The sequence below is a fragment of the Bos indicus x Bos taurus genome, chromosome X, assembly GCF_003369695.1.
Source record: "Bos indicus x Bos taurus breed Angus x Brahman F1 hybrid chromosome X, Bos_hybrid_MaternalHap_v2.0, whole genome shotgun sequence".
In the NCBI taxonomy this organism is placed as follows: Eukaryota; Metazoa; Chordata; class Mammalia; order Artiodactyla; family Bovidae; genus Bos; species Bos indicus x Bos taurus.
This window is the reverse complement of record NC_040105.1, coordinates 51,320,556-51,344,483: the sequence shown is the minus strand read 5'-3', so window position 1 is coordinate 51,344,483 and position 23,928 is coordinate 51,320,556. Positions and strand designations below refer to the sequence as shown.

Genomic DNA, 23,928 nt, shown 5'->3' with positions numbered 1-23,928 from the left:
ATCTCTCCTTGCTGTTCTTTGGAACTCTGCATTCAGATGCTTATATCCTTCCTTTTCTCCTTTGCTTTTCGCGTCTCTTCTTTTCACAGCTATTTGTAAAGCCTCTCCAGACACCCATTTTTCTTTTTTGCATTTCTTTTCCATGGGGATGGTCTTGATCCCTGTCTCCTGTACAATGTCAGGAAACTCAGTCCATAGTTCATCAGGCACTCTATCAGATCTAGTCCCTTAAATCTATTTATCACTTCCACTGTATAATCATAAGGGATTTGATATAGGTCATACCTGAATGGTCTAGTGGTTTTCCCTACTTTCTTCAATTTAAGTATGAATTTGGCATTAAGGAGTTCATGATCTGAGCCACAGTCAGCTCCTGGTCTTGTTTTTGTTGACTGTATAGAGCTTCTCCATCTTTGGCTGCAAAGAATATAATCAATCTGATTTCGGTGTTGACCATCTGGTGATGTCCATGTGTAGAGTCTTCTCTTGTGTTGTTGGAAGAGGGTGTTTGCTATGACCAGTGTGTTCTCTCGGCAAAACTCTATTAGCCTTTGCCCTGCTTCATTCTGTATTCCAAGGCCAAATCTGCCTGTTACTCCAGGTGTTTCTTCACTTCCTACTCTTGCATTCTAGTCCCCTATAATGAAAAGGACATCTTTTTTGGGTGTTAGTTCCCAAAGGTCTTTTAGGTCTTCATAGAAGCATTCAACTTCAGCTTCTTCAGCATTACTGTTTCAGGCATAGACTTGGGTTACTGTGATATTGAATGGTTTGCATTGGAAATGAACAGAGATCATTCTGTCATTTTTGAGATTCCATCCAAGTACTGTATTTCGGACTCTTGTTGACCATGATGGCTACTCCATTTCTTCTAAGGGATTCCTGCCTGCAGTAGTAAATATAATGGTCATCTGAGTTAAATTCACCCATTCCAGTCCATTTTAGTTCACTGATTCCTAGAATGTTGACGTTCACTCTTTCCATCTCCTGTTTGTCCACTTCCAATTTGCCTTGATTCATGGACTTAACATTCCAGGTTCCTAAGAAATATTGCTCTTTACAGCATCAGAACTTGCTTCTATCACCAGTCACATCTGCAACTGGGTATTGTTTTTGCTTTGGCTCCATCCCTTCATTCTCTCTGGAGTTATTTCTCCACTGATCTCCAGTAGCATATTGAGCACCTACCGACCTGGGGAGTTCCTCTTTCAATATCCTATCATTTTGCCTTTTCATACTGTTCATCTCTTAGAACCTTGTAAAGCCAGTGTTTCATGTGTAAGTCTCAAAACCTACTTTATCAAGTAAATTTCTCTTCAGAAGAATGGATTAATAGAGGTGTAACTTGAATTGTCTTTGTTAGGAATACAAAGATTCCCCCCAAATGAGATTCATATCAGCTGCAGTATATCCCTTGCAAAAGAATGCAAGCCAAACCAATGCCTCTCATGCTCAAATACATGTAGTGTGCACATGAGAAACAAAGAGATAGCTGCTTTGAATTACTATGGAAATCCTAAAGCAGCTACATTATCTGCAGAATCAAGAACTGTTACAGTTCTGTTTTTTCCTTCCTCTCCGCCTCACCTAAAACAAGGCTTCACTCCTACTGCTGTGACGACGGGAAGAAAATCACATTAAAAAGGGCTCATGTTCTATATTGGTTGACAAAGTTATTCTAATTTTATACACCAAAACATTTCCTGCAGCAAGTTACCCTGCCTTCTGTGAAAGGTAAACCTAAGATAAACAACATGAAGAATCTCATAAGACCCTGCTGGAGAGTCTCACTTTGTGTATGTTTGGGGAATATAAATTTAAATAGTTCTTATACCTTTTAAAGAAAAGTATCATCTAGCTGCAGAGAACTGCAATAAAAAAAAATGGGGGCTCCTCAGCAATGCATGGAAAGTGTCCTGGAAATGACAATGCTCAAGCTGAGCATATTAAAGCATTCTAAACAGTATTTTTTTTAAAAAAATCAAGTATCAAAGAGGATAGGATTTGAAGTGAAAAAACATTTCTATGTGCAGTGTTCTATGTATAAACTGCACAGTTCTACAGGTGATGAGCTATATCAAATACTACATTGGAACAAAAAATAAGAGTGAAAAGTAAACTCAAAATGAGGGAAAGTATGGCAGAACCCAAGAAGAAGAAAGTTTAATACCTTAGGTATCCTGAAAATAATTATAAAGAAAACTCCCTTTTCTTCATTATCTACTCTGATTTACTTGGGACCAGGAGGGATTGTGGACGGATTCTGCACTGATGAAGCTGGAAACGCCTGCAAATTCATCCCTGGTTGGAACGGTCCCCCAGGTTGGTTAGGAATTACTAGAGACTGTTGTGGTGTTCCTGAAATTCCTACCCACTGTACTGGATACCCTGGCCCCACCACAGCATTATACTGACAAACATGGGGTATTCCATATGATGATAATGGCCCAGGAAATGAAGGGAGTGACAGTCCTTGTGGCAAGGAGGTTGGGACAGCTCCACGGATTTGGGACAGAGAAGAAATCCATGTTGGTGTGTAGCCCATAGTAGATGGAGTATTCTAACAAAAACAAAAATAAAAACAAAAGATCAGTTTATTTGATAGATGCTTTTATTCTATATTCCTTCCTATTCTTTTTTTGTCTTACTACTACTCTATCATTATTATTCTGAGTGTCTACCATTTTGGGAGTAACTTTCTGTGTGCTCACAGTTATATACCTTATTTCATTTCATCTTCATAACTGTCCTGCAAGACAAGCATTTTTAGATGAGGAAACAGAAGCTCAAAATTAATAATGCCCATCACCACTTAGCAAATTAATAGTAAGGTAAGGAGTTGAACACAGTTCCAGATAACTCCAAGGCCCGTGGTAAATTTCTGTTCACAGTTCCTTTCCTCATGCTAGCACTACTCTTCTATTTTTACTTCCTTCTGCCAGTCCCAGGCATTCTTTCATTCAGGGCCACAGACAATAATAGTTCATCTTACTACATAATTCTCGGAAGAGGATCATAATTTAGTGTGGCATAGGGAAAACAGCCTGGCATATACTGAGCCTGGTGCTCAGTAAATGTCACCTCCCTACCTCTTTCTACTACTCACTATTTGAAGTCTGATATTTCTGTTATATTTTGGGAAATTTAAACTCAAGACAATTATGTTTTTGACAGTTCTGAGAAAATATATTCCTGCTTGATTCTTATTATATCATATTGTGATTATGTGTATGTATAGAGATTACTAAAATCAACTAAGCACACACATAGAGATTACTGGAATCACATGCACATGGGAATAATATGTCTAAATGAAAGTAAATAATTCTTCCTTGAGGGAGAGCTTGGTATCAGTCCCCAATTCTTAGTTCTTTTAAATTGATGGTCAAGTTAAAACCCTTTCAACTAAAGTTTCAAGTTTAAGTTAGGATAAAGGTTTTTTTGCTTGACTCAAGAATAAATGACAAGATCTCTTGAGGGGAAAAAAGAACTTTTATTTAAAGTCCAGCAATCCAATTTTTATATCAGCATTTTTGTTGTTAAAGTAAAATTAAATACTTCTGGTTTAAAAATAACACAAATAGTATGATCATATGTTTGTAAAGCTATTTCTATGTATCATATATAGATATACAAAGATATCTGAAATGATGTTTATCTAAAGTTAGTGACAATCATTTCTGGGTGGTGGGATTTGAAGGTGGTATTTTAAAATTTTGTACTTTTCTGCATTGATTAACTTCTATAATATACATTATTATTTTACAAACAATACCAATGTGATTTTTATTTTTAACAAAGACTGAATTGGAGATGACTTGTTATACTTTATTTTCTCTTGGATATTTAAAAGGCACCTCAGATTCAAATAACCAAAATGAAATGTATGATTTTTCTACTACCAAAACACACTGCCTGCTCATGTTCCCCTTTTTGATAATTGGTACACTGGAATGATAGCCAGTTATACCAGCCAGAAACCTAGCCTTGACACCTCCATCTGGTCCATTTTATCTCTTAAACATTTTTTGGAATCTGTTCATTTCTCTTCATATCAGCTTCTGTCTGTCTCTCTTTTTTAAATAAAATAGTTTAAAAGTTCAACTTCTCTTTATCAGGCCTACTGTGACTAATTCTTGATTGGTCTACCAAGCTTATCTTCAATAATCTTTCTTCTTGCTTCAAGTCAGAGTGATCTTTTCAAAAAGCAAATCTGATCATGTCAACCCTAGGGCTTCAATGGCTATCATTCTTAAAGTAAAGACAAAGATCCTTATCATCACCACTTTTAAGACCCTACAGATTCACTGTGCACCAACTCCTCTCTGCTCTCTTCACTTCAGGCAAATGGGCCTGCTTTGAGTCCTTTCAGTCTCTGTTTCCCCATACAGGGCTTTGCATATGCTATTCTTCCTGCTTAGAATCATATTCCCTCCTGTTTTCAACTAGTTAATACTTACCCTTCACATCTCTGCTTAATCATCACTTTCTCAGGAAAGCTTTCATTGACTTCCCTTTACTAGGTCAAATTTCCCTTACTGTATGATATCTTATATCTCTCTTTTGTAGTCCTTATTACAGCTGCAATTTTATATTTTTTATACAAGTCTGTTCATATCTAACTTTCCCACCAGCATATAAGTCCCATGAGAATAGGGAACATAACACTTGTTCTTACTAATCAAACCCAGTGCCTAGCAGAGGGCTTGGCACATAGTAAAGGACCTGGAATATAACTGTGACAGTTTTCTAAAGCTACACAACAGTACTACGCAAGATCATTAGATAGTGAGACAGGCTCTCCACATAAAGATATAATCAACTGAACTTAAAAATACAAAAACAGTTACCACATACAGGATACTACTATGTGCTAGGCACTTTATAGATGTTAATCCTCACAACAATCCTGCAGACAAGAAAGTATCATCCCTGTTTTAAAGGCATGGAAACTGAGGCACAAATGACTTGTCTAAAGTCACATAACTAGTAAATGACTGACCTGACCTGGAACCAAGTCTGTATTAAGAACGTTTACCACTTTTATTCATACTCCATTTCCTATACACTCTTCCTCCAAGCATCCCTCATTATAACTGCAATAAACCACTCTTCAACTCAGCAACAAAGGCTTCCATTCACATGTTCAGAGCATCTTTCACTGGCAGCGCAAACACATTTATGCCTTGAAATCTGCCTCTAATGGCTTCCAATTTTTACAATGGTGATACTATCTGTGTATAAATCCATGCCAAGAATAATATAAATACAGAGAGCCCTCAAGGAGATACACTGTTTACTAGTTTGGAAAATCTAGGCTTTTGAAAATTTTTATTCAATGATAACTCTAAATGTATTTTCAGACTCTTTACCAAACTACATGCAATGACTATATATACACACACATATGTGTACACAAACATAACAGACACAGACATATCTCTTTCAATGATATGGGTTCAGATTCTAAGCCGTGATTCACATTTTAATAGATTTACTCATTTTGAAAAAAAATGATACTTTAAAAATTCACACACAGAAAACAACAAAGTAAAATTAGATCCAAATTCCACCATCCAGGATATTTTAAGGGCTTTTCCTATTTATATGCATATATAGGCTAGGCTCGGAGAAGGCAATGGCACCCCACTCCAGTACTCTTGCCTGGGAAATCCCATGGACAGAGGAGCCTGGTAGGCTGCGGTCCATGGGGTCGCTAAGAGTCGGACATGATTGAGCGACTTCACTTTCACTTTTCATTTTCATGCATTGGAGAAGGAAATGGCAACCCCCTCCAGTGTTCTTGTCTGGAGAATCCCAGGGACGGCGGAGCCTGGTGGGCTGCTGTCTATGGGGTCGCACAGAGTCGAACATGACTGACGCGACTTAGCAGGAGCAGCATAGGCTAGGCTAGGCTAAGTCGCTTCAGTTGTGTCTGACTCTTTGTGACACTATGGACCGTAGCCCACCAGGCATGCCTGTCCATGGGGTTCTCCAGGCAAGAACACTGGAGTGGGTTGTCATGCCCTCTTCCAGGGGCTCTTCCCAACCCAGGGATTGAACCCACATCTCTTAGGTCTCCTGTATTAGCAGGTGGGTTCTTTACCACTAGTGCCACCTGGGAAGCCCATATGCATATATACATGTATCTAATATATATAATTTTACCTAAATACTATATATACTATTCTGTGATCCTATCTTCTTTCTACTCCAGAATGCATTTTGGACATCTTTCTACACTCCAATTGCCATGTACACCTAAGACCAGATGCAATTAACCAGACATCTCATCCATAAACTTAAGACATTTGTTATAATAATTAAAGATCTTTAAAATTCTTTTTCATATTGAATACATAAAATAATTTACTGGCTCTGAGAATATTGATCTACCACTAACATAAGATAGCTTTTCCTCAAAATCCAAACTTCTTGTACCACAAAACTGAATTAACCCTTACTCCAGATGCTTTCTTTTTTGATACTTGATGTTTTTTCTTCCAGGTATAATAGCCTAAAACAAGGGTCAGCAATCTACAGCCTGCCTACCCTTTCCAAATCAAATTTTAATGGAACAAAGCCATGCATACTTGTTTATATACTGTCTATGTATGTTTTTGTAGCATTGAGTAGCTACAACCCCATGGCTTGAAAATATTTACTAATTGGCTCCTTCCCAGAAAAAAGTTTGCAGGCCTCTGCCCTAAAAGATAATTTGCTTGAAGACATAATGAACTAGACAAGGATAAGTGTCTCTATACTGTCAAGTCACACCACTCTTTCATGGTAATTATAACCACAGACCTATGTTAATCAATTTTTATGGTTTTAGTTCTGATAAATAAAGTCAGGTATAAACTACTTACTTCATATGCTTTGTTCCAGTTGTCTGTTTCTAGTTTCTGTTGACTTTGTTTAAGTTGGTTTAAACTTGGCTTAATAAGCGAATTTCCTACTGTTTCCTTTGTCCAGTCATCCACCAATTTGTGTAAGTCATCTGTGAACATTCCTTTTTTACTAACTGAAGATTGCTGGAATGATGCTGCACTACTTTCCACACATAGTGGATCTATAAGAAGAAAAACAGAGAAACCATGAAAATGAATTAAAACATAAACAAATACTCTTTTGTGGCTGATAATGCAGAACTACCTATTGGGTATTGATAGGGTAACCAGGTATTCTAGTTTATCTGGGACAGTTCTGGTTTAAAGCTGTTGTCCTGGTGTTATTACTAACAGTATGCCCTTCACTCTCAAAAGTTTCCTCTTGTTTGGATGGCAAATTATATGGTCACCTTAGGTATAAGTCAAATATAATAAACAGTATCTCAGAAACATCAGTATCAACTCTATAGTCTTTTCATCAGTTTCCTCAGATAGATACTTAGAAGAGTTAAAAAACAATCAGAATGTTAAAAAGTAGAAAGAATCTTAGAATCCTAATTCAAACCACTATTTGTTTTATAATGGGGAAATGTGGCCTAGAAAAAATAAATTGACATGCCTGAGAGCTTTCAGTTACCAGCAGAGTCAGGCCTGAACTCTAAAATCTAAATGAGAACTCTCTCTTTTTAATATACCATACCAACTTTCAAATTTTTCAGAAAACTAGAATCTCATTTATTTTTTTAAACCAATATTTCTGTTTATATCTAGAATAGCAGAAACCAGGAGGCAGATGGTTTGTTAGTCTCATGAGTTCTAGAGCACAAGATGTACAAATAGATGAAAGAAATCAAATATAGATGTCTCCATCAATGAAGAGTCTCCTAATCTGAACATCATAGTTAAGTCTTTAATTTAGTACTCTTACACAAGCTAACTAAATCATTCTCACAGAAAAGAATCATAAAGTTCCTCTGACTGATTTACAAGTCAAAACTTACAAAGTGGGTCTAAAATGAATTTTAGGAAATGCAGTTGTGAAATTTAAGCACAATAACACTTCCAGGGATTTAATTAAATACATAAGTGACAAAATCTTGTACAATTGTTGTTACTTTTTTTAATTGTGAAAAACTATTTAAAATGTAAAAGATAAGGCAAGAACCTCGATATTAACACATTCAAAGTACTTTTATCTTCTTTGAAACTCATAACAGGGCCATGATATAGGTTCAGCAAGTTATCATTCTATTTTGGGGATGGGAAGACTAGAATCCAGAGGGTAAACAGCTGAGGTTATATGCTGGGGTTAGAACCAAGTATCCTGACTGTTTTGTCAATGTGCTTTCCTTTTCCCATGGGAAAAGGATAAGAAAATTCCTTAATAAGGAGGAACATAATAATCTCAAGATTGCTTATATATAATCTGTCATTCTCTATGACTCCTGAGCTACTGAAGGCTTAGATTCAAGGATATTAAAAATTAAATGGACACAGGGAACTATATTCAATATCCTGTGACAAACCTTAATAGAAAAGAATATGAAAAACTCTCTATATATATATGTATGTATGTATACCTGAGTCACTTTGCTGTAAAGAACAAATTAACACAACATGGTAAATCAAATCAACTACACTTCAATAAAATTTAAAAACAAACAAACAAAAAAGCAATGGAGTCTGAGGACAGACCAAGAGGAGCTTAGAGACATGACAAGTAAATATCAGGTAGTATCCTGGACGGGATCCTAGAACAGAAAAATAATTTATGTAAAAACTAAGGAAATTAAAGTATGGACTTTTGTTAATAAAAAAATTGAATGGAAACATATTAGTGAAAATTGCTTAAAAAGAGTTTAATGAAATAAGTGGAACATATTCTCATATATAAAATTTCACAAAATTAATTTTTACTAATTTTGGGCAACAATGGTGCACTAAAAACTGATGTACCAATCTTGTTGGAATTCCTACTTTTCTAAGTTTTAAAATCCAAGAACATACAAGTCAGCCTATAATAAAAGTATCAGTTTTTCCTGTTTTCCCTCTGCACATTCATCTGATTCTCTGCCAACTCCAATGAGCAAACAAATAGCACAACAATGTTGGGGAAGACTTTGGAGCTGAAGCCTTTTATAGATTGTGTTCTTACCCTGGAAAAATGTCAGCAGGTAGGAATGAAAAGGAGACAATAGCCAGAAACATATACATATTATCATTCTATTCATATCATAATAGTCTATACATATATATTCTATACATGTATCACAATCTTCTATACATATTATCAAGTGCCAGCATTTCTGCCCACACAGCTAATCTGGAGGAGTATTTCTGTGCTCATTCCCCTTTAGTTTCTATTAGAAAAAAACGTGTTACAAAGAGCTAAGTTTGGATGTCATTCATTTATGAACATTTCTGTACTAATGGAAAACCCAGTGTCAGGATTTTTCCTGTGTACAAATCTGGTGGAACAAGTGATCTTGAGCACTCAACTGGTGGTCAGTGATGGCCGCTACACTAATGCTACAATTGCCAACAAGTGGAGGATGTATTTATTTATTTATTTTTATTGAGAAAACACTGATCTACAACATTATATGTTTCATATGTACAACACTGTATTTCTACTTCTGTATACCTTACTGAATGTTGTTCAGTGCCTAACTATGTTTTACACATGGAAGGAACATTTATTGATTGATTTCATTTAAAAGTTATTCATGTCATATTAAAGTTCACAAACCAGAAATTATCCAACCAATGTATATTAAAAGAAATACACTTCATTCTTTTACAAGTGGTTGACCAGTTTTCCCAGCACCACTTGTTAAAGAGATTGTCTTTTCTCCATTGTATATTCTTGCCTCTGTTGTCAAAGATAAGGTGTCCATAGGTGCGTGGATTTACCTCTGGGCTTTCTATTTTGTTCCACTGATCTATATTTCTGTCTTTGTGCCAGTACCATACTGTCTTGATAACTGTGGCTTTGTAGTAGAGCCTGAAGTCAGGCAGGTTGATTCCTCCAGTTCCATTCTTTCTCAAGATTGCTTTGGCTATTCGAGGTTTTTTGTATTTCCATACAAATTGTGAAATTATTTGTTCTAGCTCTGTGAAAAATACCATTGGTAGCTTAATAGAGATTGCATTGAATCTATAGACTGCTTTGGGTAGTATACTCGTTTTCACTATATTGATTCTTCCGATCCATGAACACGGTATATTTCTCCATCCATTAGTGTCCTCTTTGATTTCTTTCATCAGTATCTTATAGTTTTCTATATATAGGTCTTTTGTTTCTTTAGGTAGATATATTCCTAAGTATTTTATTCTTTTTGTAGCAATGGTGAATGGAATTGTTTCCTTTATTAGTGTACAGGAATGCCAGGGATTTCTGTGTGTTGATTTTATATCCTGCAACTTTACTATATTCATTGATTAGCTCTAGTAATTTTCTGGTGGAGTCTTTAGGGTTTTCTATGTAGAGGACCATGTCATCTGCAACTAGAACACTTTCTAACACCATAAACAAAAATAAACTCAAAACGGATTAAAGATCTAAACGTAAGACCAGAAACTATAAAACTCCTAGAGGAGAACATAGGCAAAACACTCTCCGACATAAATCACAGCAGGAACCTCTATGACCCACCTCCCAGAATATCGGGAAAAAAATCAAAAATAAACGGGACCTAATTAAAATTAAAACCTTCTGCACAACAAAGGAAACTATAAGCAAGGTGAAAAGACAGCCTTCAGAATGGGAGAAAATAATAGCAAATGAAGCAAGTGACAAAGAACTAATCTCAAAAATATACAAGCAACTCCTGCCACTCAATTCCAGCAAAATAAACGACCCAATCAAAAAATGGGCGAAAGAACTAAACAGACATTTCTCCAAAGAAGACGTACAGATGGCTAACTAACACATGAAGAGATGCTAAACATCACTCATTATCAGAGAAATGCAAATCAAAACCATAATGAGGTACCACCTGACGCCAGTCAGATGGCTGTGATCCAAAAGTCTAGAAACAACAAATGCTGGACAGGGTGTGGAGAAAAGGGAACCCTCTTCCACTGTTGGTGGAAGAGGGTTAACTTCAAAAGTGCTCTTTTAATATTCATTTCTTATTGATGAAATGAGTAAAGTCAGAGTTTAGTCCTTCGTGTTCTTTTTTGTTTTTCACCCAAGTTAATTCCTACATTCAGGTAGTTCCAGTAATCATCCAACTGCAAATGTTTCCATCTCTTTACCTCAAATCTTGATCTTTCTTCAATACAACCTCACACACAACTCCCAAATGTGTTTTTCAAATTCAACTTCAATAAATTGTTCAATTAAATACACCTATCATTCTGTTAGTATGACAGTTTGCCTAAATGGTGTACTTCTGTTAAAGATACCACATTTTTCCATTCAGACTAAGACCCTTTGAATCTCCCCACAAACACACATATCTAGTTTATCACCACATCATAGCAATTCATCCTGTACTACATCTCTTATCTATTTTCACTTCCGTAATTCTCTAAACTCTTAATTATCTCATACATGAACTGCTATGATGGCAATGATCTAAATAGATTGACTCCCTGGCTCTAGCTAACACACTCTTCAAAATGACAACAGATTCAGTTCAGTCGCTCAGTTGTGTCTGACTCTTTGCGACCCCATGAATCGCAGCATGCCAGGCCCCTCTGTCCATCACCAACTCCCAGAGTTCACTCAGACTCACGTCCATCGAGTCAGTGATGCCATCCAGCCATCTCACCCTCTGTCGTCCCCTTCTCCTCCTGCCCCCAATCCCTCCCAGCATCAGAGTCTTTTCCAATGAGTCAACTCTTCACATGAGGTGGCCAAAGTACTGGAGTTTCAGCTTTAGCATCATTCCTTCCAAAGAAATCCCAGGGCTGATCTCCTTCAGAATGGACTGGTTGGATCTCCTTGCAGTCCAAGGGACTCGCAAGAGTCTTCTCCAACACCACAGTTCAAAAGCATCAATTCTTTGGCGCTCAGCCTTTCACAGTCCAACTCTCACATCCATACATGACCACAGGAAAAACCATAGCCTTGACTAGATGGACCTTTGTTGGCAAAGTAATGTCTGCTTTTGAATATGCTATCTAGGTTGGTCATAACTTTCCTTCCAAGGAGTAAGGATCTTTTAATTTCATGGCTGCAGTCACCATCTGTAGTGATTTTGGAGCCCAGAAAAATAAAGTCTGACACTGTTTCCCCATCTATTTCCCATGAAGTGATGGGACCGGATGCCATGATCTTCGTTTTCTGAATGTTGAGCTTTAAGCCAACTTTTTCACTCTCCACTTTCATCAAGAGGCTTTTGAGTTCCTCTTCACTTTCTGCCATAAGGGTGGTGTCATCTGCATATCTGAGGTTATTGATATTTCTCCCGGCAATCTTGATTCCAGCTTATGTTTCTTCCAGTCCAGCATTTCTCATGATGTACTCTGCATATAAGTTAAATAAGCAGGGTAACAATATACAGCCTTGATGTACTCCTTTTCCTATTTGGAATCAGTCTGTTGTTCCATGTCCATTTCTAACTGTTGCTTCCTGACCTGCATACAGATTTCTCAAGAGGCAGGTCAGGTGGTCTGGTATTCCCATCTCTTTCAGAATTTTCCACAGTTTATTGTGATCCATACAGTCAAAGGCTTTGGCATAGTCAATAAAGCAGAAATAGATGTTTTTCTGGAACTCTCGCTTTTTCCATGATCCAGCGGATGTTGGCAATTTGATCTCTGGTTCCTCTGCCTTTTCTAAAACCAGCTTGAACATCAGGAAGTTCATGGTTCACATATTGTTGAAGCCTGGCTTGGAGAATTTTGAGCATTTGGCAATCCCTGGTGGCTCAGAGGTTAAAGCATCTGCCTGCAATGTGGGAGACCAGGGTTTGATCCCTGAGCTGGGAAGATCCCCTGGAGAAGGAAATGGCAACCCACTCCAGTATTCTTGCCTGGAGAATCCCATGGAGGGAAGAGCCTGGTAGGCTACAGTCCACGGGGTCATAAAGAGTCGGACATGACTGAGCTACTTCACTTCACTTTACTAGCATGTGACATGAGTGCAATTGTGCGGTAGTTTGAGCATTGTTTGGCATTACCTTTCTTTGGGATTGGAATGAAAACTGACCTTTTCCAGTCCTGTGGCCACTGCTGAGTTTTCCAAATTTACTGGCAAATGGAGTACAGCACTTTCACAGCATCATCTTTCAGGATTTGAAATAGCTCAACTGGAATTCCATTCCCTCCACAAGCTTTGTTCGTAGTGATGCTTTCTAAGGCCCACTTGACTTCACATTCCAGGATGTCTGGCTCTAGGTCAGTGATCATACCATCGTGATTATCTGGGTCGTGAAGATCTGGGCCATCAGATTAGTACCAGTTACATGCTGTTTTCAGCATTTCATTCCTCTGCTCAAAGAAAACCCCTCAAACCCAAACTTTAATAGTTTCTTAGAACTAACAGTAGTGGGTTTTCAACTTGTTTTGGTGGCAAAGTCCTTGGTAGTCATCATTATCTTTGCAGAGCATGCAAACATTCATTATCTTATTTATTATCCTTAAACATTATATCATTAAGCTTAAATACATAATAAAGTGCTGCTGCTGCTGCTGCTGCTAAGTCGCTTCTTCATGTCTGATTCTGTGCGACCCCACAGACGGCAGCCCACCAGGCTCCGCCACCCCTGGGATTCTCCAGGCAAGAATACTGGAGTGGGTTGCCATTTCCTTCTCCAATGCATGAAAGTGAAAAGTGAAAGTGAAGTTGCTCGGTCGTGCCCGACGCTTAGCTACCCCATGGATTGCAGCCTACCAGGCTCCTCCATCCATAGGATTTTCCAGGCAAGAGTACTGGAGTGGGGTGCCATTGCCTTCTCTGAATAAAGTGCTAGATTAGATATATTATCTTACATCAAACTATAGCAATTTTTTTAAAGTGTGGGGAAACACCTACTAATGTTATGTCCTCCATTTAACTCAACTGTTATATTCTCTTTCTCCCAAATAAATCTTAACAGTTTATGATTTGCATTTCTTTGTATCATGCAGTTCTACCTATGGACAATACTCTTCACACTCCACTTTATCACTTTTAATCCAGTCCATTTACCTTTCAACACCAACTCAAATCCTATTTCCTGAATGAAACAGTCTCAGACCACTATTGCCTTTAGATGATCTCCTGTTGCCTCCTTTCAATCCAGTGCAGACACAATTTCTGGTATTGAGAAGCAATGCAATATAACAGTGAAGAACCAAGGCTTTGGAGTCAGATCTGCTTAACCCCAGTAACTTTAGTCTCCTTGTAAGGACAGACTTACTTCTAACTAGTTGAGAGATGTTTTGAGGATTGAGATTAAGTAATGTGATTATGGGCTTCCCTGGTGGCTCAGAGGTTATGCTTCAGGGCTCCCAAGACAACTCACAGATTCAGTGATTCAACAGAAAGTCTTACAGGACTCAGCATATAGTTGTATTCACAAATGAGTTTACTAGCGCAAAAGGATGCACAATAAGATCAGCAAGGGAAAAGACAGAGGAATCTAGAGAAATTCATGCACAGATTTCCTTATGCTCTCTTCCTAAGGTGAGGGAGCATTCTTGAGTATGCTGCTTTCTCTCAGCAACAAAAAAGACAGCAACATATGGGTAAATATCTGGCCAGGGAAGACCAACAGAGACTCAGGTTTTTGTTAATACCCAGGTCAAATAAGCACTTTTTGCCTAGCATGAACCAAACTACCACACTCTAAAAGAGTCTTTATTCAGCATAAATCACATGATTTGTACCAACAATCTAGGCAAAGTGAACTATACTTATCAGGGAAGAAAGGGAAACCAAATTCCTACACAACAGCCAAAGTCCAACCTCGGAAACAGGCCTTCCTAAAGACAGCAGTCTTGTATCTACTATATTAACTCTTTTCAGCATAGTTTAGCACAGTGCTCACATTCAATATTATAAGTTAATCACACACCTGCATTGTAAATACCATTACATTGCAATATGCATCATTTCATGTTTCTCAAAATAGGTATAACTCCGGGCAGACAAAGATGGATATGGATCTTAGTATACATGTTAAGGCAGTGCTTCGTAAAATGTATTCTGTGAAAAGAAGGTTCTCTGGTAAAACTGTTTGAGGAAATGTACATTTATTCCCTTTCGTGAAAATTCTCAATACATATTAGCATATTAAAGGATCTAAGAGGTTCTACAGAGGAAAAATGATTTTTATATGACTGACTCCAACATTTCCTATTTGACCATACAACACCTATTAACTCCTTGCTGACAGCTTATAAAATGCTGTGCTAAGGCCAACAAATGTGTTCATTAATCATGGCCAAATAGGGAAAATATTAAACATCAGCAAGCTTTGAAGGAAAGCTATTAGAACTAGACATGTGAAATCACTTGGTTCTGTGATGGTCCACGAAGTAATACAACCACTAGAAGCTATGTGTGGAACACTCTATATTTGCAAACCTGTCTTTAATAGATTCTTAAAAGAAAGAAAAAATGAAAATAATTTAGCTTCCGTTTAGGGAAATAATATTTTCATATTAGGTATGCTTAGGAATTAACCTAAATATTTTAATAAATAAATTATTTAAATGAAAGTTTAATAGATACTCTCATTTCTACCTGATGAAAAATAATTTCTGTCTTCCAGCATGACAGAGTGAGGTTATCAAATTCTCTCGCTCAAAAGCAGTAATAAAACTGGACAAAACTCTCGAAAACAATTATTTCAACAATGTGGAATTTGGCCAAAGGCATGCAACAAAATCAAAAGTGTTGTTCATGAACACCACTCAACTTTTAAGAACTATGTAATCTGTGGCGTTTTTGCCCAGGACTCCTCCTGTTAACTCTGCATCAGCTCTTTTTGAATAGCAATTCAAACACAATGGCGGTGCTGTGGCGCCAGAGTGGCCCAGACGACATACCCCACGTCCAAGGTCAGGAGCAGCGGCTGAGAGGAGATACCCCACGTCCAAGGTAAGGAGCAATGGGTACACTCTGCTGGAGCAGCCATGAAGAGATACCCCACGTCCAAGGTAAGAGAAACCGCAGTAATACAGTAGGTGCTGAGAGAGGGCATCAGAGGGCAGACAGACTGAAACCACAATCACAGAAAACTAGCCAATCTGATCAAATGGACCACAGCCTTCTCTAACTCAATGAAACTAAGCCATGCCGTGTAGAGCCACCCAAGATGGATGGGTCATGGTGGAGAGTTTTGACAAAATGTGGTCCACTGGAGAAGGGAATGGCAAACCACTTCAGTATTCTTGCCTTGAGAACCCCATGAACAGTATGAAAATGCAAAAAGACAGGACACTGAAGATGAACTCCCCAGTTCAGTAGAAGCCCAATATGCTACTGGAGATCAGTGGAGAAATAACTCCAGAAAGAATGAAGGGATAGAGCCAAAGCAAAAACAAAGCTCAGCTGTGGATTTGACTGGTGATAGAAGCAAGGTCTGAAGCTGTAAGAGTACTTATGCATAGGAACCTGGGATGTTAGGTCCATGAATCAGGGCAAATTGGAAGTGGTCAAACAGGAGATGGCAAGAGTGAACGTCAACATTCTAGGAATCAGCGAACTAAAATGGACTGGAATGGGTGAATTTAACTCAGATGACCATTATATCTACTACTGTGGGCAAGAATCCCTTCAAAGAAATGGAGTAGCCATCACAGTCAACAAAAGTGTATGAAATGCAGTACTTGCATGCAATCTCAAAACGGCAGAATGATCTCTATTCATTTCCAAGGTAAAAAATACAATATCACGGTAATCCAACTCTATGCCGTGACCAGTAATGCTGCAGAAGGTGAAGTTGAATGGTTCTATAAAGACCTACAAGACCTTTTAGAACTAACACCCAAAAAAGATGTCCTTTTCATTATGGGGGACTGGAATGCAAAAGTAGGAAGTCAAGAAACACCTGGAGTAACAGGCAAATTTGGCCTTGGAATACAGAATGAAGCAGGGCAAAGACAAATAGAGTTTTGCCAAGAAAATGCACTGGTCATAACAAACACCCTCTTCCAACAACACAAGAGAAGACTCTATACATGGACATCACCAGATGGTCAACACTGAAATCAGATTGATTATATTCTTTGCAGCCAAAGATGGAGAAGCTCTATACAGTCAGCAAAAACAAGACCAGGAGCTGACTGTGGCTGAGACCATGAACTCCTTATTGCCAAATTCATACTTAAATTGAAGAAAGTAGGGAAAACCACTAGACCATTCAGGTGTGACCTAAATCAAATCCCTTATGATTATACAGTGGAAGTGATAAATAGATTTAAGGGACTAGATCTGATAGACAGAGTGCCTGATGAACTATGGATGGAGGTTCATGACATTGTACAGGAGGCAGGGAGCAAGACCATCCCGAGGAAAAAGAAATGCAAAAAGCAAAATGGCTGTCTGAGGAGGCCTTACAAATAGCTATGAAAAGAAGAGAAGCAAAAAGTGAAGGAGAAAAGGAAAGATATACCCATTTGAATGCAGAGTTCCAAAGAATAGCAAGGGGAGATAAGAAAGCCTTCCTCAGTGATCAGTGCAAAGAAATAGAGGAAAACATAGAATGGGAAAGACTAGAGATCCCTTCAAGAAAATTAGAGATACCAAGGGAACATTTCACGCAAAGATGGGCTCGATAAAGGACAGAAATGGTATGGACCTAACAAATGCAGAAGATATTAACAATAGGAGGCAAGAATACACAGAACTGTACAAAACATATCTTCGTGACCCAGATAATCACAATGGTGTGATCACTCACCTAGAGCCAGATATCCTGGAATGTGAAGTCAAGTGGGTCTTAGGAAGCATCATTATGAACAAAGCTAGTGAAGGTGATGGAATTCCAGTTGAGCTATTTCAAATCCTGAAAGATGATGCTGTGAAAGTGCTGCACTCAATACTCCAGCAAATTTGGAAAACTCAGCAGTGGACACGGGACTGGAAAAGGTCAGTTTTCATTCCAATCCCAAAGAAAGGTAATGCCAAAGAATGTTCAAACTACCGCACAATTGCACTCATCTTAGACGCTAGTAAAGTAATCCTCAAATTCTCCAAGCCAGGCTTTAGCAATACGTGAACCATGAACTTCCAGATGTTCAAACTGGTTTTAGAAAAAGCAGAGGAACCACAGATCAAATTGCCAACATGCACTGGATCATCAAAAAAAAAAAAGAGTTCCTGAAAAACATCTATTTCTGGTTTATTGACTATGCCAAAGCCTTTGACTGCGTGGATCACAATAAACTGTGGAAAATTCTTCAAGAGATGTGAATACCAGACCACCTGACCTGCCTCTTGAGAAACCTATATGCAAGTCAGGAAGCAACAGTTAGAACTGGACATGGAACAACAGACTGGTTCCAAATAGGAAAAGGAGTATGTCAAGGCTGTATATTGTCACCCTGCTTATATAACTTATGCAGAGCACATTATGAGAAATGCTGGGCTGGATGAAGCACAAGGTGGAATCAAGATTGCTGGAAAGTGAAAGAAAGTTTAGTCGCTCAGTCGTGTCCGACTCTTTGCAACCCCATGGACTGCCCCCAGGTTCCTCCCTCCATGGGATTCTCCAAGCAAGATTACTGGAGTGGGTTGTCATTTCCTTCTCCAGGGGATCTTCCCAACCCAGGGATCAAACCTGGGACTCCCGCATTCCAGGCAGACACTTTAACCTCTGAGCCACCAGGGAAGCAGGGATGAGGATTGCTGGGAGAAATATCAATAACCTCAGATATGCAGATGACACCACCCTTATGGCAGAAAGTGAAGAGGAACTAAAAAGCCTCTTGATGAGAATGAAAGAGGAGAATGAAAAAGTTGGCTTAAAGCTCAACATTCAGAAAACTAAGACCATGGCATCTGGTCCCATCACTTCATGGGGAAATAGATGGGGAAACAGTAGAAACAGTCAGATTTTATTTTCCTGGGCTCCAAAATCACTGCAGATGGTGACTGCAGCCATGAAATTAAAAGATGCTTACTCCTTGGAAGGAAAGTTATGACCAACCTAGTTCAGTTCAGTTTAGTTGCTCAGTCATGTCCGACTCTTTGCAACCCCATGAACTGCGGCACACCAGGCCTCCCTGTCCATCACCAACTCCCAGAGTCCACCCAAACCCATGTCCATTGAGTCAGTGATGCCATCCAACCATCTTATCCTCTGTCGTCCCCTTCTTCCTGTCCTCAATCTTTCCCAGAATCAGGGTCTTCTCAAATGAGTCAGCTCTTCGCATCAGGTGGCCAAAGTATTGAAGTTTCAGCTTCAACATCAGTCCTTCCAATGAACACCCAGGACTGATCTCCTTTAGGATGGACTGGCTGGATCTCCTTGCAGTCCAAGGGACTCTCAAGAGTCTTCTCCAACACCACAGTTCAAAAGCATTAATTCTTCGGCACTCAGCTTTCTTTATAGTCCAACTCTCACATCCATACATGACCACTGGAAAAACCATAGCCTAGACAGCATATTAAAAAGCAGAGACATTACTTTTCCAATAAAGGTCCGTCTAGTCAAGGCTATGGTGTTGGAATTGTCTGATAAATACTCTAAAGCAGCTATTATAAAAATGCTCAAATAGGTAATCACAAAAACTACTGAACCCAATGACAAAACTGGAAATCTTAACAAAGAAATAGAAGAACATATATGAAATTTTAGAACCAAAAAATATACAAAAATGGTAACAACAAAAAACACCCACCAAAAAACCTCCTTGGATGAACTCAGTAACAGAAGGGAGATGACAAAAGAAAATTCAATTTTTGCCAGCTTTATTGAGATAGCACTGCATAAGTTTAAGGTATACTGCGTAATGATTTGAACTAGAACACCTTATGCAATGATTACCACGATAACTTTAGTGAACATCCACCATCTCATATAGATAACAAAGTAAAAGAAAAAAATTTCTTTTTCTTGTGGTAAGAACACAGATTTACCCTCTTAAGAACGTTCATAAACATATAGCAGTGTTAATTGTGTTAATCATGTTATACATTACATCCCTACTACTTGTTTATCTTATAACTGGAAATTTGTACCTTTTGCCCATCTTTGTCACCACAAAAAAATATTGCATTTTTATTGACTATATTTTTCATACTATATATTTCATCCCTATGACTCTTTTAATTGTAACTGGATGTTTGTACTTCTTAATTTCCCTCACCTAATTCACTCATTCCACCCACTCCACAAAAAATTCAATTTAAACAACAGAGAAATAATACTGAAACTCAAACATGCACAGAAAGTAAGGGACCTATGGGACAAAAGCAAAAAGTCTAAAATTTGTGTCATCAGAGTCTTAGAAGGAGAGAAAAAAAAGACCATGATAAGAAAAAAATATTTGCTGATAACTTGCTAAATTTGGCAAATGATATAAATCCACATATTCAAGCAGCTCAGTGAACTCAGAACAGAAATAAACACAAAGAACCTCATGCCAACATACATACTAATTGCTGAAACAGAAATAATTTTCATAAAAATTATTGAAAATTAAAGAAAAGAAAAATTCTGAAGGCAACCAGAAAAAAACAATGTAGGAATTTTATACAGGAAAACAATGATTCAAATTTCTATGGATTTCTCATTATAAATCATGGACGCTAGAAAGAAGTGGACTAATATTTTTAAAATGCTAAAAGATACGTGTCAACCCCAAATTCTGTATACAGCAAAAATATCCTTCAGGAATCAAAGTGTGAAAAAAGACATTCTCAGATGAAAAAAATTTAAAAGAATTTGTCACCAGTAGATCTGTTCTAAAAGAGTAACACTAAAGGAAGGGTTTTCCAGGTTGGGCAGTGATAAAGAATCTGCTTGCCAATGTAGAAGATGCAAGGGATACAGGTTCAATCCCTGGGTGGGTTAAGATTCCCTGAAGTAGGAAATGGCAACCCACTCCAGTATTCTTACCTGGAAAATTCCATGGGCAGAGGAGCCTGGCAGGCTACAGTCCATGGAATCTCAGAGTTGGACGTTGCTGAGCACGTGTGTGCACACACACACACACACACACACAGGAAGACCACTATAGGAAGGGAACTTATAAAAGTAGGAAACATGAAAGAGCATGAAATGAAGGCAGACATACAGAAATGGTATATCAAATACCCTGAAACCCAAGTGAAAATGAAAATTATAATTCAGTGTGATACAGCTTTCCATATATGTAGATGGAATACACAAGATAATTATAAAGAATAAAGAAACCTATATGAATGTCAGGTTTCTACATTCCCCTTGAAGTAGTAAAAGATTGATTTTAGGTAGACTGCAAAGCTATAATCCCTAGAACAACCACTTAAAATGTAAAAAGAAATGAAGAAAAAACATAATAGATAAACTGAAATGGAATATTAAAAGTACATTTGAATAAACCAAATGAAGGTAGAAAAGGAGAAGGAATGAAAAATATGAACAGAAAACATATTTAAAATATGACCGACCAAAATCCAAACATACTGATCATTACATTCACTATAAATGGCTTAAAAATAAGTGAAAAACAAAGACTGCCAGAATGGATTCTTCTTCATGTGACCGTAAGTTATTTGCAAGAAACTCACTTCAAATGTAATAATATAGACAGATTAAAACTAAAAGGATGAAAAAGATACACCATGCAAACACTAACCAAAATAAAGATGGAATGGGTATTTAATATCAGACAAAGGAGACATCAAAGCAAGCAAAAATAACTAAGAATAAAGATGGATACATAATACTAAAAGAATTAACCAAGAAGATAAAACAATGCTGTGTTTGTAACTGCAGCCTCAAATACATGAGGCAAAAACTGATAGAACTGAAAGGAGAAAGAGACAAATCTACAATTACAGTTGGAGTCTTCTACACTCTTCTCTCAGTCAACAATAGAAGTAGTAATGCGGTTTAGGGAGAGAGTGGGTGGGATGAATGAGGAGATTGTGACTGGCATATATACATCTCTAGGTATAAAACAGATAGCTAATGAGAACCTACTGTATAGCACAGGTATCTCTACTCAATGGCCTCTGGTGACCTAAATTGGAAGGAAATCCAGAAAAGACAGGATATATGTATACATAGAGCTGATTCACTATGCTACATAGCAGACTGATACAACATTGTAAAGCAACTATAATTCAATAAAGATTTTAAAAAACAAGAGAAGTAGTGCATAGCAAATGAGCAAGGATATAGAAAAATTGAACAATACCATTCAAACATCTAGATCTAACCAACATTTATAGAAAACTCTACTAAACAACAACAGGGTTTACATTATTTTCAAGTGCACATGAAACATTCACCTAAATAAACCATATCTTGGGTCATAAAACAAATCAGAACAAATTGAAAGTAATCAAAACCACTGAAAATATATTCTCTGATCAAAATGAAATTGAAGTACAAATTAGTAACAAAGATAATAAGAAAAATCTCAAAACATGTGGAAATTAAACATAACCAAATAAACATGGAAGAAAGAGGAAGTCTCAAGAGAAGAAAAAATTTGGAACTGAAAAAGCCCCCAAAATACAGCATATCAAAACATAGAGGCTCTAGAGAATAAAGACTAAAACTTAGTGTGTGGAAAATTTTTAAATCACTTAGGAGGTAATAAGATCCCAGTATAGGATGCATTTGTCAAAAAATATAGAACATTACAGCAAGGAGATCAAACCAGTCAGTCACAAAGGAAATCAGTCCTGAATATACATTGGAAGGACTGATGCTGAAATTGAAGCTTCAATGCTTTGGCCACCTGATGCAAAGAACTGACTCTTTGGAAAAGACCCTGATGCTGGGAAAGATTGAAGGTGGGAGGAGAAGGGGACAACAGAGGATGAGATGGTTGGATGGTATCACCTATTCAATGGACATGAGTTTGAGCAAGCTCTGGGAGTTGGTGATGGACAGGGAAGCCTGCTGTGCTGCATTCCATGGGGTTGCAAAGAGCTGGACGTGACTGAGCAACTGAACTGACTGATAGAACTTTACAGCAGAGAAAGCCAACAAAATATTAGAATGAAATGTATGAAAATTTTAAAAAATCATTTAGGAGGTCGGGAATCCCAGGATGGAATCCCAGAATATAACAAAAGAACCTAATCATATTAAGTTCAGTTCAGTTCAGTCGCTCAGTTGTGTGTGAATCTTTGCGACCCCATAGACAGCAGCATGCCAGGCCTCCCTGTCCATCACCAACTCCCAGAGTTTACTTAAACTCATGTCCATTGAGTCGGTGATGCCATCCAACCATCTCATCCTCTGTTGTCCCTTTCTCCTCCCACCTTCAATCTTTCCCAGCATCAGGGTCTTTTCCAATGGGTCAGTTCTTCACATCAGTTGGCCAAAGTATTGGAGTTTCAGCTTCAACATGAGTCCTTCTAATGAATATTCAGGACTGATTTCTTTTAGGATGGACTGGTTGGATCCCCTACAAATGTATAATAGAATCTCACATAAAGGAGTAGAGGAACAAGTGCTGACCTACATAACTTTGGAAATGAGTGGCACCGTTAATATTAAAGGCAAAAGAAACTATACATAAGCACTGCATTCTAGTTGATAAAGGTATTTCCAACTGGGTTACAAATTAACAAATCTGAAACCACTATACATTATACTGAAATTGAACAATTAAATAAAGGGAAAGGGGATGGTGAGAGCCTCTCACTGTTGGACTGGGAGGTTATAGATAAACAAGAGAAAGCTATATAATCCATATGGTAATGGATTAGAGTTGGAGATAATATCAATGTGTATTTAATATAGATACAGATAGTTACATACAGAAATATTCATAGACATGGATATATATGAGTTAATATGCATATTCTTTATCTGTCAGCTAAAAGAATCTAGAAGCAATGACATCCCAGAAGCAAGGAGTACACCAAACACCCAGATCTTCGTTTCTAATCTGTTCTCCAATAAAATGATTTATGGTTCCTTGTGGAAAC

General features: G+C 37.7%; 1 protein-coding gene across 1 annotated transcript in view; it reads right to left on the bottom strand.

Moving 5' to 3' along the window:
* Positions 1-1,171: 1,171 nt before the first annotated feature.
* Positions 1,172-23,928, bottom strand: part of WNK3 (WNK lysine deficient protein kinase 3) — a 183,185-nt gene continuing 160,428 nt past the window's right edge. Inside the window, 2 exon segments of the mRNA XM_027534682.1 lie at positions 1,172-2,560; positions 6,870-7,072. Coding sequence (XP_027390483.1) covers positions 2,231-2,560; positions 6,870-7,072 — 533 coding nt within the window. The 3' untranslated portion in view covers positions 1,172-2,230.